This window comes from Neltuma alba, unplaced genomic scaffold (genome assembly GCF_004799145.2).
Source record: "Neltuma alba isolate B1F8T4 unplaced genomic scaffold, ASM479914v2 tig00012165_pilon, whole genome shotgun sequence".
Lineage (NCBI taxonomy): Eukaryota > Viridiplantae > Streptophyta > Magnoliopsida > Fabales > Fabaceae > Neltuma > Neltuma alba.
Window position 1 is genome coordinate 22,748 of NW_021636712.1, and position 15,240 is coordinate 37,987.

General features: G+C 36.0%; 4 protein-coding genes across 4 annotated transcripts; 1 reads left to right on the forward strand and 3 right to left on the reverse strand.

The window, feature by feature from the left end:
- Window positions 1–2,277: 2,277 nt before the first annotated feature.
- On the forward strand, window positions 2,278–6,286 carry LOC114724023 (calcium-dependent protein kinase SK5). The gene is made up of 7 exons (XM_028910296.1): window positions 2,278–3,035; window positions 4,204–4,347; window positions 4,657–4,809; window positions 4,942–5,057; window positions 5,365–5,532; window positions 5,650–5,874; window positions 6,030–6,286. The coding sequence occupies exons 1-7, from the start codon at window positions 2,489–2,491 to the stop codon at window positions 6,174–6,176; spliced, it is 1,500 nt and encodes a 499-aa protein (XP_028766129.1). The 5' UTR covers window positions 2,278–2,488; the 3' UTR covers window positions 6,177–6,286.
- A 393-nt stretch (window positions 6,287–6,679) lies between these two features.
- Window positions 6,680–8,477, reverse strand: LOC114724024 (acyl-coenzyme A thioesterase 13). The gene is made up of 3 exons (XM_028910297.1): window positions 8,234–8,477; window positions 7,883–8,026; window positions 6,680–7,095 (listed from the first exon to the last, which is right to left on the reverse strand). Exons 1-3 carry the CDS (start codon window positions 8,408–8,410, stop codon window positions 6,952–6,954), a joined length of 465 nt encoding a protein of 154 aa, XP_028766130.1. The 5' UTR covers window positions 8,411–8,477; the 3' UTR covers window positions 6,680–6,951.
- A 393-nt stretch (window positions 8,478–8,870) lies between these two features.
- On the reverse strand, window positions 8,871–9,656 carry LOC114724018 (VQ motif-containing protein 31). Its single transcript, XM_028910293.1, has 2 exons — window positions 9,643–9,656; window positions 8,871–9,448 (listed from the first exon to the last, which is right to left on the reverse strand). Exon 2 carries the CDS (start codon window positions 9,408–9,410, stop codon window positions 8,871–8,873), a length of 540 nt encoding a protein of 179 aa, XP_028766126.1. The 5' UTR covers window positions 9,411–9,448; window positions 9,643–9,656.
- A 1,228-nt stretch (window positions 9,657–10,884) lies between these two features.
- On the reverse strand, window positions 10,885–14,608 carry LOC114724021 (protein SUPPRESSOR OF GENE SILENCING 3). The gene is made up of 6 exons (XM_028910295.1): window positions 14,510–14,608; window positions 12,870–13,919; window positions 12,435–12,732; window positions 12,046–12,290; window positions 11,706–11,863; window positions 10,885–11,407 (listed from the first exon to the last, which is right to left on the reverse strand). The coding sequence occupies exons 2-6, from the start codon at window positions 13,899–13,901 to the stop codon at window positions 11,191–11,193; spliced, it is 1,950 nt and encodes a 649-aa protein (XP_028766128.1). The 5' UTR covers window positions 13,902–13,919; window positions 14,510–14,608; the 3' UTR covers window positions 10,885–11,190.
- Between the last annotated feature and the right edge of the window lie 632 nt (window positions 14,609–15,240).

The following is a 15,240-nucleotide window of genomic DNA, read 5'->3' on the forward strand; positions in this document are numbered from 1 at the left end:
ACCAACAAAGCCTAAACTCTGCTCCGGCAGGGTTTAGGATTTTATAGCACCTTCTATTTTCATGGCGCCACGTCAACTTTTTGATCATTATTATATTTTCCTTTAAAACTTTATAGTGTTTTTCTCTTTATTTTCTTTTCCCCAAGAGCCACTCGTTTCATATTAATACTTTCATTTGGTTAGTCATTAGCTTAAATAAAAACATAGTATCAGTATAATGATTTGATAACCTATCCTTTAATATTAGTATCTAATAAGTTTAATGAATTTGTCACAAAAATAAACAATTGTTACATTTGGGAGTTGGAGATGCACTGGAAAACATTCTTCTATTCTATCAACATTTTACTTTGAATAACCATTGGTTTTTATGTAAAAATTAGTTTAAAACAACTAGGCTTTAGGTATAAATATTTTTTTTAAAGATTAAAGCATATATTTGGCCTTTTAATTTTATGTAAGGTTTTAATTTGGTCCTTTAATTTAAAAAATATATTTTAGTTATTAAACCCTAAAATTGTTAGTCTTAAATGATAATTTTTTATAATAATCATGATTTTTTGAAAATTAAATTTAATATTACAGTATTTAGTAATATTTTATCAACATTCAATAACTCAATATCATCGTTTTTTTTGTTAACGATTTTAGGGTTAAATAACTAAAAATTTACTTTTTAAAGTTAAGAAATCAAAATAAAATCTTATATAAAATTAAAAGATTAAAAGTATATTTCAACTTTTTTAAAAAGAAGACTATACTCCTTTACAATTTAAAAAACATGTTTATTAACTTATAGTATAAGAAAATAGAAACCTGCATAAAATTACTTTAATTTTAACGCTCTCCGTTGAATAAAAATTAGTTTCACGGAAAGATTTTGAATTGTTATCCATATGATTACATCAAATTCAAAATGAACAACAATGCACCGCATAAAGTGAATATCACTGCTCATTTGTATAGTACTGTTTTATAACAAATATTAATATTAATATTAATAATCAAACAATACAATTTTTTCTCCTTAAATTTTATCAGAATTTTGACTCATTACAATTAAATCCTGAAAATTTATCGGCATGTGGCCCTTTTTCCCCTTTCGGCCAAAGCATGAGAGTGTTTTTACTCTTTTCAACCCTCAACTATATTTTTTAGAGTAAAATACATTGACCGTTCGTCAGTTATATCTTAATTATACGAATTTTTTTCTATTTTGAAAATATATAGTTTAATCCAATATGTTAACACTATTAAGAATATTCTCAAAAGATTCTAAAAATATAATTTTTAATTAAAATTTATATTAAAATAATTTTTATTTACTATTTTATCCCATTCTAATCAATCCACAAAATTTATATTAAACCATATTTTATTTCATTTTTCCTTATTTTTATTTTCTTATTTTTGTAAATAGTTATTTGCTTAATGTCTTCAATCTAAACTTAATTTGTTTATAAATGTTTGTAGAAAAAATGTGTTTAACAATTTTAAATTATAACAGGTAAAAAAAAGCAATTTTAAATTATAGATTCAAATAACTTACACAATCTATTAAACTTACATAGTTTATACTATATAGTAAATAAAAATATGTGCTTGATATATATTTTTAACCATTTAAGAAATAAATAAAGAAATTTAAAATATGATGAAAAATTAAAATTATAAAATTTTACAATAAATTCAAAATTAATAAATTTTATAATATATTAAAAAGTTTGAAAATTCATGTATTAAAAGTAGTTCTTGGTTGCATAGTTTTTTTAGGAATATAAGTGTTTAATAATTCTTATGATAAAGAGGAGTATTTTGGTAAAAAAAAAAACTTAAAAAGTTGCGATTAACCGTTAACTAACAGTTTAAATAGATGGAAATGAAATATCAGTTATACAAGGGAGGTTAGTGTAACCTGTATTTTAATTTTAAGAGAGGTCTATATGGGTTTTCAAAATAAAAGGGATATATATGTAATTAAGATAAAATTGAGAAGTGTTAGAGTATTTTATTCTATTTTTTAAGAATTTTTGATGAAAACTAAATCAAAATTTTAAAAATAATTTTATCATATAAATATGAAATACATATATAAAAAAATTGTCTTGATTTGTATACTAAATATTTTAATTTATGACGAACTAAATTTAATGTTAAAATATTTAAAAAAATTAAGTCTATCAATATTTTTAATAATCTATTGAAAAAGATTCTGCCCGTACACTCGCAGAGAATAGCAGTAAAAATCTGTCGGGAGAACCGGGAAAGAAAACAGGACCCTCACCGCTAAAGCGGTAAACAAAAAGGAGAAAATTTGTAGAGAGAGAATCAGTGTAGTGATCGGGAAGAAAGTAAAGATTGTTTCTTTGCTATGAAGTAGGATTCGGGAGGCTCAGGTTGAGTTGTCCTAGGTAATTTTGATCCTCTTTACAGTCTTCCTTCTTGCTCTGGCTCTGTTCTCTGACATAGACGCCCGGAGTAGTATCGAATGAAGAAAGCGAGCACAGTCACTTTTCCATCAAAACCCTTATGGGTTCTTCCCTATCGAACCCAGAACCTTTCTGACCTTTACACATTGGGAAGGAAGTTGGGTCAGGGTCAATTTGGCACCACCTTCCTTTGCGCAGAAAAGTCCACTGGTCGTACATATGCGTGCAAGTCAATCCCTAAGCGTAAGCTAATCTGCCAAGAGGATTACGACGACGTTTGGAGGGAGATTCAGATCATGCACCATTTGTCCGAGAATCCCCACGTCGTCAGAATCCATGGCACTTACGAGGACTCCTCCTCTGTTCACTTGGTCATGGAGCTCTGCGAAGGCGGAGAGTTGTTTGACAGGATAGTACAGAAAGGGCATTACAGTGAGAGGCAAGCAGCTTCGTTGATCAGGACCATTGTTGAGGTTGTCCAAGCTTGTCATTCTCTTGGGGTCATGCATAGAGACCTCAAGCCAGAGAACTTCTTGTTTGATAGCGTCGAAGAGGATGCTAAACTTAAAGCCACTGATTTCGGATTGTCTGTTTTCTACAAGCCAGGTTGATTCTTGAGCATATTATTTATCTTTTCTTCTTGTATCGTATGTGCACATCTCGGGCATTATATTGAATGTAATGCTTGCAGTGCTTGCGCCAATGCGTGAACAGGATTTTTTTTTTTAATGGTGCCATCATTTCAAACTGTAAAAGCAGATGATTATCTGCTGATTTATCCTGCGATGACATCGCCACATTTGTGCGCAATTTTTTTGGTGGTACATTTGAAGGTAGAAAATGGGGGAAATAATCATTTGTTTGAAGGCACGTTCGCCATTCTAAACGTTAATAATCGGCCCATTTCCTTAACTATAATTCAATTCCCATCAAAATACTTTATAACTACGTCCAAAAAAAAAAGAAAAAAGAAAGAAATGATAATATCATTCTCTTACGTTAACTTCCATTGCTAAATTGGAGTGCATTTGACTTTAGATCTTTTTATCTTTGGGTGTTTTCTTCTTCTTAGGGGATCCTCATCGAAGGCCTCAGATTAATTTGGTAATGGTTGCTTTTGTGAATCAAGTTCTTTAGCAAAATTCTTCTTGTAATCTTTACCTTTTTTTTATAGTTTAAGTTCAAATGTGAATTCTGATCAATATGAGAGAGAAACATTACACTGCTTATTGTAAGGGGTTCATAATTTGGGTTCAAATTTCATTTCTTTTCTCCATGCATCATTCTCAATCGAGCAGAGTAACGGACCCTCTTGTTCTGCATTACTGAAATTTTGAACTACTGAAATCTGATGGGGAGTGGAATGACGTCTGGGCTAAGAATGCTGCTATGATAAATTCAATAAACATCTTTAGACATATAGACTAATTATTTGCTATTTGTTGATCTTGTTTCAATGTTTCTGATGTATTTTAATAGTATAGAGGTGCTTCCTGCTTTCAGTGCTTGCTTGCACATTTTATATGCAGCAGTAGCTTTCTAGAAATTGTGATCAAAAGTTCCTGGTCAGTACACATGAAGTCCCAAGTGCTAATCATGAGTAGAAATATAGCAACATATGGGCAGTTATTGAAAATTACATAAGAAGCCATAGTCTTCTCTTATTGCTGGAACTTACAATGTGATTTTTCCTCTCTTCTTTTCTGCTACTATGAAGTCAACAAAAAAGACATATTCCATATGTGAATGTCTAACCCAGTGATATAATTTCCAGGCGAAACCTTTTCTGATGTTGTTGGGAGCCCATACTATGTTGCACCAGAGGTGTTACGCAAGCATTATGGACCCGAGTCAGATGTGTGGAGTGCTGGGGTTATTTTGTACATCTTATTAAGTGGTGTGCCGCCTTTCTGGGCTGGTAACTATCTGCTATTCATGGGTTAAACTGAGATCTCCCCTCATGCAATGCATAGGATTTTTAACGTTTATAAATAAAATAACTGTATAATACAGAAGTAATGAAGAGAAACTTGAAAATGATAAACATGTAGAAAATGGAGACCACAATGGTGCTCAAAACAACTAAATCAATCTAGCCAAAAGAATACATTACATCAGTACCCGTAACACGGGCACAGGGAATGTCAGTTGAGGATGTATGCCTATTATCTTGATGCTCATCTGTTCCTCTTTGCTAATGTTGCTCTACAAATTCTGCCACCTGCAGAAAGTGAAATAGGGATCTTCCGACAGATTTTACAAGGAAAGCTTGATTTTCAGTCGGAACCATGGCCTAACATCTCAGAAAGTGCTAAGGATCTAATTAGAAAAATGCTTGATCAAAATCCGAAAAAGAGGCTTACAGCCTATGAAGTACTTAGTAAGTCGCTTTAATCTTTGTATTGAACTAGATATGATAACTGGGTTTTGAACCATTAATGCTTAAGCAATTCTTAGAATGCAGTAACTGCTGATACACAACATGCATTGCTAAAGTGGTTTGTTGTGTCAGGCCACCCATGGATCGTTGATGACAATATTGCACCTGATAAACCCCTTGACTCTGCTGTTTTATCACGCCTGAAACAGTTCTCTGCAATGAATAAGCTTAAAAAGATGGCTTTACGTGTAAGGCTTCATATTATTTTCTTGCTGAAGCTAAATGGTGTCTGTATGCTAAGAATATGTTGAAAATACTTAATTGTGTTTCTTGTCGCAGTGAAAGCATTTTCAAAATGCACTTATTGGGAACATTCAGCTAGACTGCAAGCAATGAACTTTTTAAATCACCCGGATGACTTATTTGAACCCAGACTTTAGATGTTGCTTAATTCATATGCATTAAACTTTTACATGACGCTTCAGTCGTTCATTTCATATATTTCTGCAGGTGAAATTTTTAAACTATGACAGTGACCGTCTATCTTAACCACAGGTTATTGCTGAGAGGCTCTCTGAGGAAGAAATTGGCGGATTGAAGGAGTTATTCAAGATGATAGACACAGACAACAGCGGGACCATAACTTTTGATGAGTTAAAAGATGGTTTAAAGCGAGTGGGGTCTGAACTTATGGAGTCTGAAATCAGGGATCTTATGGAAGCGGTATGATAAACTGTTCAATTTTTGGTCTTAATATTAATCTCCTAGTTATTCATTCCACTTTGCCTTCGATTTTAGAACTTCATAGTAGGAAGATGTCTTATCGAGTTGCTGTGACAGGCGGATATTGACAATAGCGGAACAATTGACTACGGTGAATTCATTGCTGCGACCATCCACTTAAATAAGCTGGAAAGAGAGGAAAACCTGTTGTCAGCTTTCTCATATTTTGATAAAGACGGTAGTGGTTACATAACCATTGATGAGATTCAACAAGCCTGTAAGGAATTTGGCTTAGGCGATGTCCATATTGATGAAATGATTAAAGAAATTGATCAAGACAATGTGAGTATTTACCCTTTTTCATGTTTCTTGCACTAAGCACATGTGCCTTCTGTATGATATGCCTGGCATCATTACGTGTGTCTGCCATTGCAGAACTAGAAACTTCGTAGGTTGCCAACTTGTTTGATTAGATTAATGGAAAATTTGTTGTGCAGGATGGACAAATAGATTATGCGGAATTCGCTGCAATGATGAGGATGGGTAATGGAGGGATTGGAAGGCGAACCATGAGAAACACACTAAATTTCAGGGATGCTCTGGGATTGATAGGCACCGGCTCTAGTGACATCGTGAATGGTTAGCTTAGGGGGAAATTAGTTGGTATTTATATATTTTGGAAAGAACACTTAAGGTGTAAATTTCAACTATGACCAAATTTTGTGTTAGTTGAAAAAACTCATCATTTGAATTATTTTTTGTCCATTGTTGAGATTCGAGTGGGTGCGTAGTGTTCACCGGCCATGCCCATGCATCGCCTGAAGGGGGTCAGCATATAGCCTTTGCTAATGTCTGTTCACTTTGTAATCAAAGGTTATTGCACCTTCAGAAGCACTAAAGCCGTCCATCGCATTTAGAAGGAATATGAGACGGAAGGTTTTTTTTTTTTTTTTTTAACCCCCGGCAATGTTGATTGCCTCTGCCTGCATCTTGATCTGGAAGCATCCAATAGTGCATACTTTTTAAAATAACAAACTCAAATGCTTGTGCTTGTTTGGAGTTGCTCAATATAAAGATTCATAAACATGTTTATGTGAAACAAAACATAATTCTGTTCACAAACTTACCTTGTAGAAAAGCTGCTTACTGCCATTCTAAACGAATATTAAAACTTGTCACATTTACTGCTCAAATATTTTACGAGTAAAATAATGCCTTGCATCTCTGTAGAAGCAAATGAAGCAAGAGATGCGTCTACGTTGCAAACAGCTGTTGTTAATGATCACGATAAAATCTAAAACAGAAGAATATTACAATAATCTTTTACAAGAGAGCCAACACCTAGAGGCGTGGGAAGATTCAAAGTTTAGGGAGGCATCATTGCCCAAAGTGACTTCAGAGAGGTTTATTTGCTCCCTCTCAAAGTTTACTAGTGATTGCAAGATACTTGGTATGACGACCGATTGCAAAAACTTTGCCCGTCTTCTTCCTCCTGAACTCTACGGTGACTACAGCAACAGCCTTGCCAACACGTAAAGCCCTGGCCTCGATCTCAATATCCTCCTACCGCAACATTGGACCAAAAAGAAAATAAACAAAGAAAGAAATCCTCTTAGACTGATATCTTCCATTTCACACAAAATCGATCCTAAGAAACCAGGAACGTAAAAATTCTCTCTGCAGTAAAAAAAAATCAAGGGGCCACGGCTTGCATTCTTGCAGGGCTGTTAGCTTGCAAAAGGTTAACCTCCGATGGAAATGAATCGGGAAAACTCAACATTTCCTCAGCCATGCTCTGAGCTGCACTCATAATTCTCTTATTTTCTCTGCTCCTAGAGTTATTTTCATAACGATATTTTATCTACCAAAGGGGCCTCTTAGAATTATGGCTAGACAAGACAAATGTATGGTTCATCTTCCAGTTCAGCAGAGCTGTGCGACTTAATAAGAATTTTTTTTTTGGGGAGGGGGGTGGGGAGAGGGGGATAGAAGCAGAGTCCAACGGATTTTTGAGGATATAAATACTTTTATTTACTTACAGTGAAAGGTAGAGGTGAAAGGTAGAGGTTTTGGAGGATATTCTAAAACAATTAAAGACAAAGCACCGAGAGAACCTCAGGAATATGGGGTACTTAGGACCTCTGGTTTGATTTAATAGTAATATAGTTAGGCCGGTGGAATAAGATGCGGACTATTGTAGTGAAGTAACAAGAGCAATAAACTAAAAGCTTTCACCAAAGCCTTTTCTTGCTTACAAATAAGCAACCCAGTCCATATAAGCGGCAAAGCAACCATTAAATAAGTGTTGGACATCAATTCAACGGCAAATCATATTTGATAACATACTCACATCGGCATACGCAGCATCTAAATATGTCACGTTGATCTCCACAGAAACTCCCACCTCCGGAGCTCCCGCGGAGTAAATAGCAGCTGAACCCAACAAATCCACCATCGTCGCCGTTGCCCCTCCGTGCAATGATTTGTGAGAATTCTTAGGCATTTCGGAAAATCCATTAGATAAGAAAAAGAAGAAGTTGAAAAAAAGCAGCTATAGAATAACACCTTTGCGAATAAGGATCATCGGATTTATGTAAAGGTCATGAGTGAGTGAGGAGCGTGCGTTAGGTGCAAGTTGCGGCTTGCCAGCGTGGGAGAGAGAAGAAATGGGGTAATAAAAGTGTGGGAGAGAAATTCATACCAGTAAACGAGGGGGTATCTTCATGGAGCATACGACACGGCCTGGCTCGATTAGATCGACGCGAAGGCCACTCAAGACAAGGGGTTCCAAGAATCTGGGAGGCAGCTCATTAACCACTGATTCAATTTCGTTTCTTTCATCTAATTTGAAGTACCTCTTCACAGAATCCACGTCCATGGTCTCTGTTTCTGCCCAATTCGTCGCCTTTCTGCAACCAATGCCCCCGGGCCACCAGGTTATCACAACCCCAGTGGAATACCCAAATGAAAATGGAGTATATATTAAAATTATTAATAAATGCTGGCTTAGATATTTCTAATTTAGATTAAAAAAATAAGATTATTTGTTGTTCACTGATCGAGTTTTAATATAAAATTGATATATTTTTCAAGCAATAAAATATTTTGCAGTAGTTGGAAAAAGATTTGTTGTAACACCAGCCAAAATTTCTGTTTTTTTGTTGTTGGTAATATCAATAAATATTTAATTAAATACTTGTTTTGAGATTAGTAAAAGGGGAAAAAGACATAAATCCCAAATTTTATTCACTTATTCAAAGTACACTTGCCACATGATTTCAAGATATCTCTAATATGAAGATTGGAAAGGTGCAAAGTAGAAACTGGGATGATTAAAATTACACTGCCCCACTTGTATTAGGAGATACTAAAGGAAATAAAGCAAGTAGTTCTGGTTCAGTATATCCTGGCTTAGACCGTGGAGATGGATGCAAGTAAAACCGCCTCTCTTTGATAGCCTTCTCTTCTTCTTCTAAGTTTAGTTCAGGTATTGCTAACTCTTCTTTCTTTTCTTCTTCTAGAATGGTCAATCGAGAAAAAATTGTTGAAGGGGTTTTGGGACTCGGTATCTGATTTGAATTCCCCGAAATGGGACTTGAAGGAAAGCAAGAAGAATCTCTTGACTTGGAGGGTGAAAAACTAGAACGGTTCTTGGGTGATGCGCCTGATTTATAGTAAAAAGAAGGTTTTACTATCTCAAGTTTGGGCCTCGTATATTGTCTCCTTTCATGGAGTTTGGATGCTGTCTTCTTCGTCCCAGCAGGTTTTGCTGCCTCTGATTGTGTTGTGCAATCTGATGGGCTTGTCAGTCGCTGTACGACGTCTCTGAACGAATTTGTGTTTGTCTGAACAATTGTTGTTAATGGTTCGGTTTTCATGGTTCCGTTTTATGTTTGGTGATTAGATTTATGGCCACCTGCAACTTCCATAATTAGACTATGATCGACGAAAGAGGGAAATTAACTCAGACATGAGAATATGAAAACCCCATTCTACAATTAAATCAAAATTAAACTAGAAATCAATGAAATAATCTGGCGAAACAGACAAGAAAATCATGTGTCATTTAGCAAGTAACTTCTCATGTATTGATTATATGTTTTTGCCAACCTTAATGGGTTTTTGCGACCTTCAGACGTGTGATTCTTTCCGTCTTAGAAAGAGAGAGACCACAGTTTGTGAGGAATAAGGAGGGGGGAGAGAGAGAAATCAGAATGGTAAATGAGAAGGAGAACGACCTAAGGACATTATAAATTTTTTGGTACATATATACACACACACACGTGCAAGGCAGTTAGGGGCAACAAATGTTTGACCTCAGAAAGTAGTGCTGGCATTTGCTTCTCCACATCGAGAGTTTGTTACGACTAAAACCATTTTCGTTCTACTGACTGCCCAAAATAAGTTGTCTTAACTGAAAGTCTCTAAAAATATTGAATTTATGAGATTCAAGTTGAATATTTGACTGCTGTGTTTCTTTTTCCAAAAAAAAAAAAAAAATAATGTGCATTTGGGTTTGAGAGTCTTGTTGACCAAAGGCCAAGATGGCAAAAAGAAAAACAAAAGGCGCTAAGGACCAAGGATTATGAAGGTTATGTTATGCGTTAGGCTGTATTTAAGATAAGCGGTTGACTGGTTTTGGGATCCAGTTGGGCCGTCAACAAGTCTATGACCTCCACATATATCGCAACAGTTCTTCTAGCGATAGATTTTTCAAAGTGCAGCTTATATATAACAAGGGGTAGATGTAAAAGATATAAAACGGAATGATATTTCTTGTGAGTTATTAACAAGGATTTTTGAAAACATAAAAGGTCTCAATTCATATAAATACTGAAGCGTCGCTTCAATCAGGAAGAACTTGACAAACTTGGTAAAAGCCACATAAAACCCTCTGCTCATTATTGATTTAATATTAAGCCAGAACAGCTAAATGAATAACGAGTTGTTGTAAAGCAAGAAATTAAAAAGGATCAGGAAGGTCAGCTCAGGGATGAAAGGTATGAGATTCAAACACTCTTTATCAGCATGACCAACCATTTCCAAAGCAACAAAGACTCAGGTCGTATTGGTTTTATTGGTAAAAATATTTTTATTCAATTTTAAATTGCTTACACTTTAGCTTTGCTACATTGTAATAATTTTAATTTAACTTCGTTAGATTTAATAAGTATAAATTCTATCATACTTGGTTCCACCAGCGTGTTTGAAATTTTTTTTTTTTTAAAAAAAACGTTCGTATCTATCGTTGACTTGAAATATTATACATTCTTATTATACACTTATACACATGTTTTATATCAAAATACTTAAAATCAAATTAGATTTTAGCAGAAACAGAAAGGCTCATCGCAAATGCAAGGGCGGTAAAAATCAAACACAACACATCCACAAATGCCAAGTAACAGAACAGAGACGCACCGTCATTTTCTAGTTTCTGCTCGGCTTTCTCAAAAGACAAAAGTAAAGACAGCACGAAAACTCAAGTCCAACGTTCCCGAGACTGAAGAAGGCTGTAGTCTGTTCGCTAAAAGAGAAAGAAAAAAGCTGAGCCCGGGGCCGTCCAGAAAGAACAGACTCCGTCTATATAATCTTTCCTATCTATTTCGCTGTGCCTATCTGTGTCTGTATGCGTTTACGTATGACCCAGCCATGGCATCACGAAATGGTGTCGCGGCAAGATGGGGAGTATTTTTCCATGAGTTTGGCCAATTCTTCATCAAACTTCTTCTCCATCTCAACCTCCTCCTCCCAATGCCTCCGCCTCATTGCAGCCAGATTGTCCTCGTGAGCTTTCAACAATGTCTCCTTTTCTGCTACGAAGCTTTCCATTTCTTGGTCTTGTATTTCCACAAATTTCAGATATTCGTCAGCCCTACATTCAAAGAAACCAAATTTATCCGTGGTCACTGTTCAAAAAAAAAAAAAGAACCCATCACATGAGCAAAAATACTGGATTATCTTTTTGGTGGAAAAAAAGCGGATTGCATATGCACATAAACCTTGCTCATCCAAATGTCTGTTTCAGTCACAAGAATTTTTCTTTTTTAATTTGTCTAGGTACATCCAAATCTGAATTGCCCACTGCTTTCCATGATATTTAGTTGGATAACTAAAATACCACTATCACATCACATAAGCAATTCATGAACTTGAACTCAGACACCTCATACCTGCGCCTCCGCTCTTCTGCATCTATAGAACTTGTACTGGACTCCTTCACCTTCTCACGTTTTTCTTGCTGCATCCTCTCAAAATCTTCTTCCATAGCATTCCTTGATTCATGAATCACTGTCATCTGCTCCTTAAAAAATTGTTCTTGCAGGTTCATCTTCCAATGAAAAAGGTTACAATAGTCAGACAAAAATAACCACAATGGTAAGAATTTTTCTGTCAGAAAAGAGCAACAACAAGAAATTACTAGGCGAGTGTTGCATTTTTTCTTTTGGGGGGCGGGGGGAGCCGAAAACTAGCTCCCCTGAAATTCAACATTAAGTCTGTCTCATTTTTTACCTCTTCCTTGTTTTCCTCATGTTGCATTTTGGTTCTCAATCTCACAATGCGATTTTCCTCCATAGTCTTATGGAGCTTCTCAGTAACCTTACCAAAAGATTCCTCAAGAGCCCTTGCATGCTCTTTTTCTTTGACAACCCTGTTTTTCAAATAGACAAGCTGCTGGTTGTCCTCACTCATTTGCCGAATTTGGTTTGTTACCATCTCATGGTATGACCTCAACTCATATTTTAGTCTCGATTTACCTATATGATTCCAGAGAAAAAAGCATGACAAGACGACAATGTCAGCACATTTGTGTCTCCATGGAAACAACATGGTGAATCTGCAACGTATAGACATGTATGTGTGTCAAGGAGAGTGCAAATGAAAAGGCGACGGAAGTAAACCTTGGGAATGCTTGTTGAAAAAGTCTAGGTCCTCTTTATTAGCCATATAACCATAAAGCTGGCGATTCCCTCCAGGAAGAAATAAAATTCGGTGATTTCTGAACCAAGCATCTCTATTAGTCCCATTATCTATAAAATGCTTATGTAGACGCTCCGCCTCAAAATAACCCCTAGCTGAGGCCTCAAAAATCAAAAGGCTCATTCCACGATGACCCTGTGGACCATAGGAGTGGCGAGCTTTCACAGCACCATATGAGCTAAAATAATCAAGAAGCTCCTGGTTACCCATACCTAACCACTAAACACAAAAACAAGCTTTTTTTTTCAGAAGGGTTAAGAATGTGATGCAATATTATTAATATGAAATATCATAGTATTGATTATAATATCAAATATAAATCAATATCAGACAGAAATAAGGAAATATAGCTATACCTTCTCATTTTCATCTTGTTCAAGCCTTGTATTCTGAATGATAACCATCGGAGGCCAAACTATTTCATGATCTTTCTCCTCATCTTTTAAACCTTTCCATTTACCAAAAGTTTCACCAGGAGGAATCACTGAAGTACCTCTTCTGCGCAACTCTTCATCTAAAAGCAATGCAAGTTCCCTGTGGACCTTAACCCTTTTAGACCCCTTTGTTTTGGCATGAGTCATCAGTGGTTGCAGTCCTCTATACCAATCAATAGAACCAGGGCCACCTTGACAAGCTGGACAATGCCATTGCCTTTCCGGTTCATTGATCTCTTCAACAGTCAAGCTATCTAACATCTCAAAAAACTTCTTAAACCATTTGCTCTTCTTCTTAGTCTCGTGGCTCTTTTGGCTGCTATCCGATTCATACTCATCACTCATTAGATCATCATCAGTATCTTCCAGAGCATCAGAATCATCCTCCCCCTCATCATCAATATCATTATTCATCTCAGGGGACTCTGAAGTGATTTCATTTTCTCCTTGGGGATACGTTTTAGGCTGCATTGAACCACCTCTAGATTGCCAATTCCACCCATGCTCCAATGGAGGGCGAATCCAAGGATTTGGAGTCATATTTGTACTTTCAGAACCACTAGTAGATATCTGGGGTCTTGCATTTCCTGTGCCAGTAGGTTTCCTAAAGTTAGCATTATGTGGCTGCCAGGGATTCCCAGAAGCCCGTCCAGCTCCTGCATGATTCCGAAGGCCAGGCTTTTGAGTCACATCTGTATTACCCCGTGCTCTGGGGTTAGAATTATGAATTGGAGGACCCCATGGTTTTGCAGCACTGCTTCCAGCTCTGTTCTTGGACTTCCTTCCATATACCTCCCATCCACCGTCTTGTTCCGAGTCTAGGTTAACATCAGCAACACCTTGAGACAACTGCTCAGTATTCGGGTTAGATTCAGATATGCTTTTCCCTTTGGACAACGATTCATTATCATCTGTTGCAGTAAACTGCCTTCCACTCCCTCTTTTTGAACTCATCCTTCTAATCGCTTCCCACTGGACCATGATGATTGTTGTTAGTCAAGCATAAAGACAGAACAAATCAATTACATATGGAATTAAAAAAAATAGAAGAAAATATGATATGATATCAATTAACTCAGTTCATCATTCATAATAAGAAAGAAGGAATGTCGCCCTTTAGTCCTGAATATCAATTAACAATTTAAGTTCCAGATTATCCCTTTACTGCAGCAGATCCTGTTGTTAAAAGTTTTACTAAATTCAAACCGTATTTCATATTATAATTACGGGTCGAACTAAAACAGCGATAGCAGAAAAAATCTCCAAGTTTGGCGAGGACAGTGAACAGAAATTTAAGATTTCGTGTTTTCAATATATTTAATCCATACTTTACATAAGCATGCAAACAAACAAGAGCTTCACCTACAAGTGCTCCCAGTAAACATCCAATAACCAATGCAGATAATAAAAACGACGATTGTACTCGCGATTATTCCGATTTTATCATGACCATTCACAAATAAAAGGCGAACATCAGACCAGCTCAAAGACGCAATGGATAGGAACTTACACAGAGACGAATGATGCACAAGCAAGAAATAAACAAAGTTCAAAGTAAGTACCTAGTAACCTAAGCCGATCGCCCGTAGAAGAGGGAAGACTCCGCCGGCGAGTATGTAGCACGCGCCACTTGAGTAGCAAGGAGTGAAGTGAGGGAAAGACAGGGAGAGCAAAATATGCGTGACAAGGAAGTTGCAAGGGAAAGACCGAGGCTTTTAAGGGCGGCGAAGTCTTTCGGACTTGAAATTATTATGCAATTTGATTCATAAGACTACAAAATACAAAGTGGAAAACACACATTCTGAGAGAGGAAAGAAAAAGGCATGGGCATATAAAACGTATCCTGAAAGTTAAAAAATTATTTGGCCAAAAAAAAAGAAGAAAGTTAAAAAATTATTTTTTAAAGGAAAAAGAAAAGAAAAGAAAAGAAAATGACTCCCCCGTGCTTATGCTTTCTTTCTTTTGACGTCCGTCCTTGAACAAGACGTTATTCTCGGCCGTCTAGTCAAGGCAACTGTGGAATCTTATGGACAGATAATTATAAATCAATTAGTAATTAGTTTGCTTGAACTTCCATAGTTTGCTTATGAATATAAATCATCTATCCTTTAGAAAAGTTGTATGCCTGAATTTCCATATATTTATGACTATTGACAAAATATGTCTTCTGATAATGAAATGTGCGTCTATATTATATGTAAATATCATATAAAATTTAGTCAAAATTATTCATAAGTATTAACGAGTCAACCTCTAGGAAACTCTAAGAATTTTTTTTTGGGAGGGGGGGGGG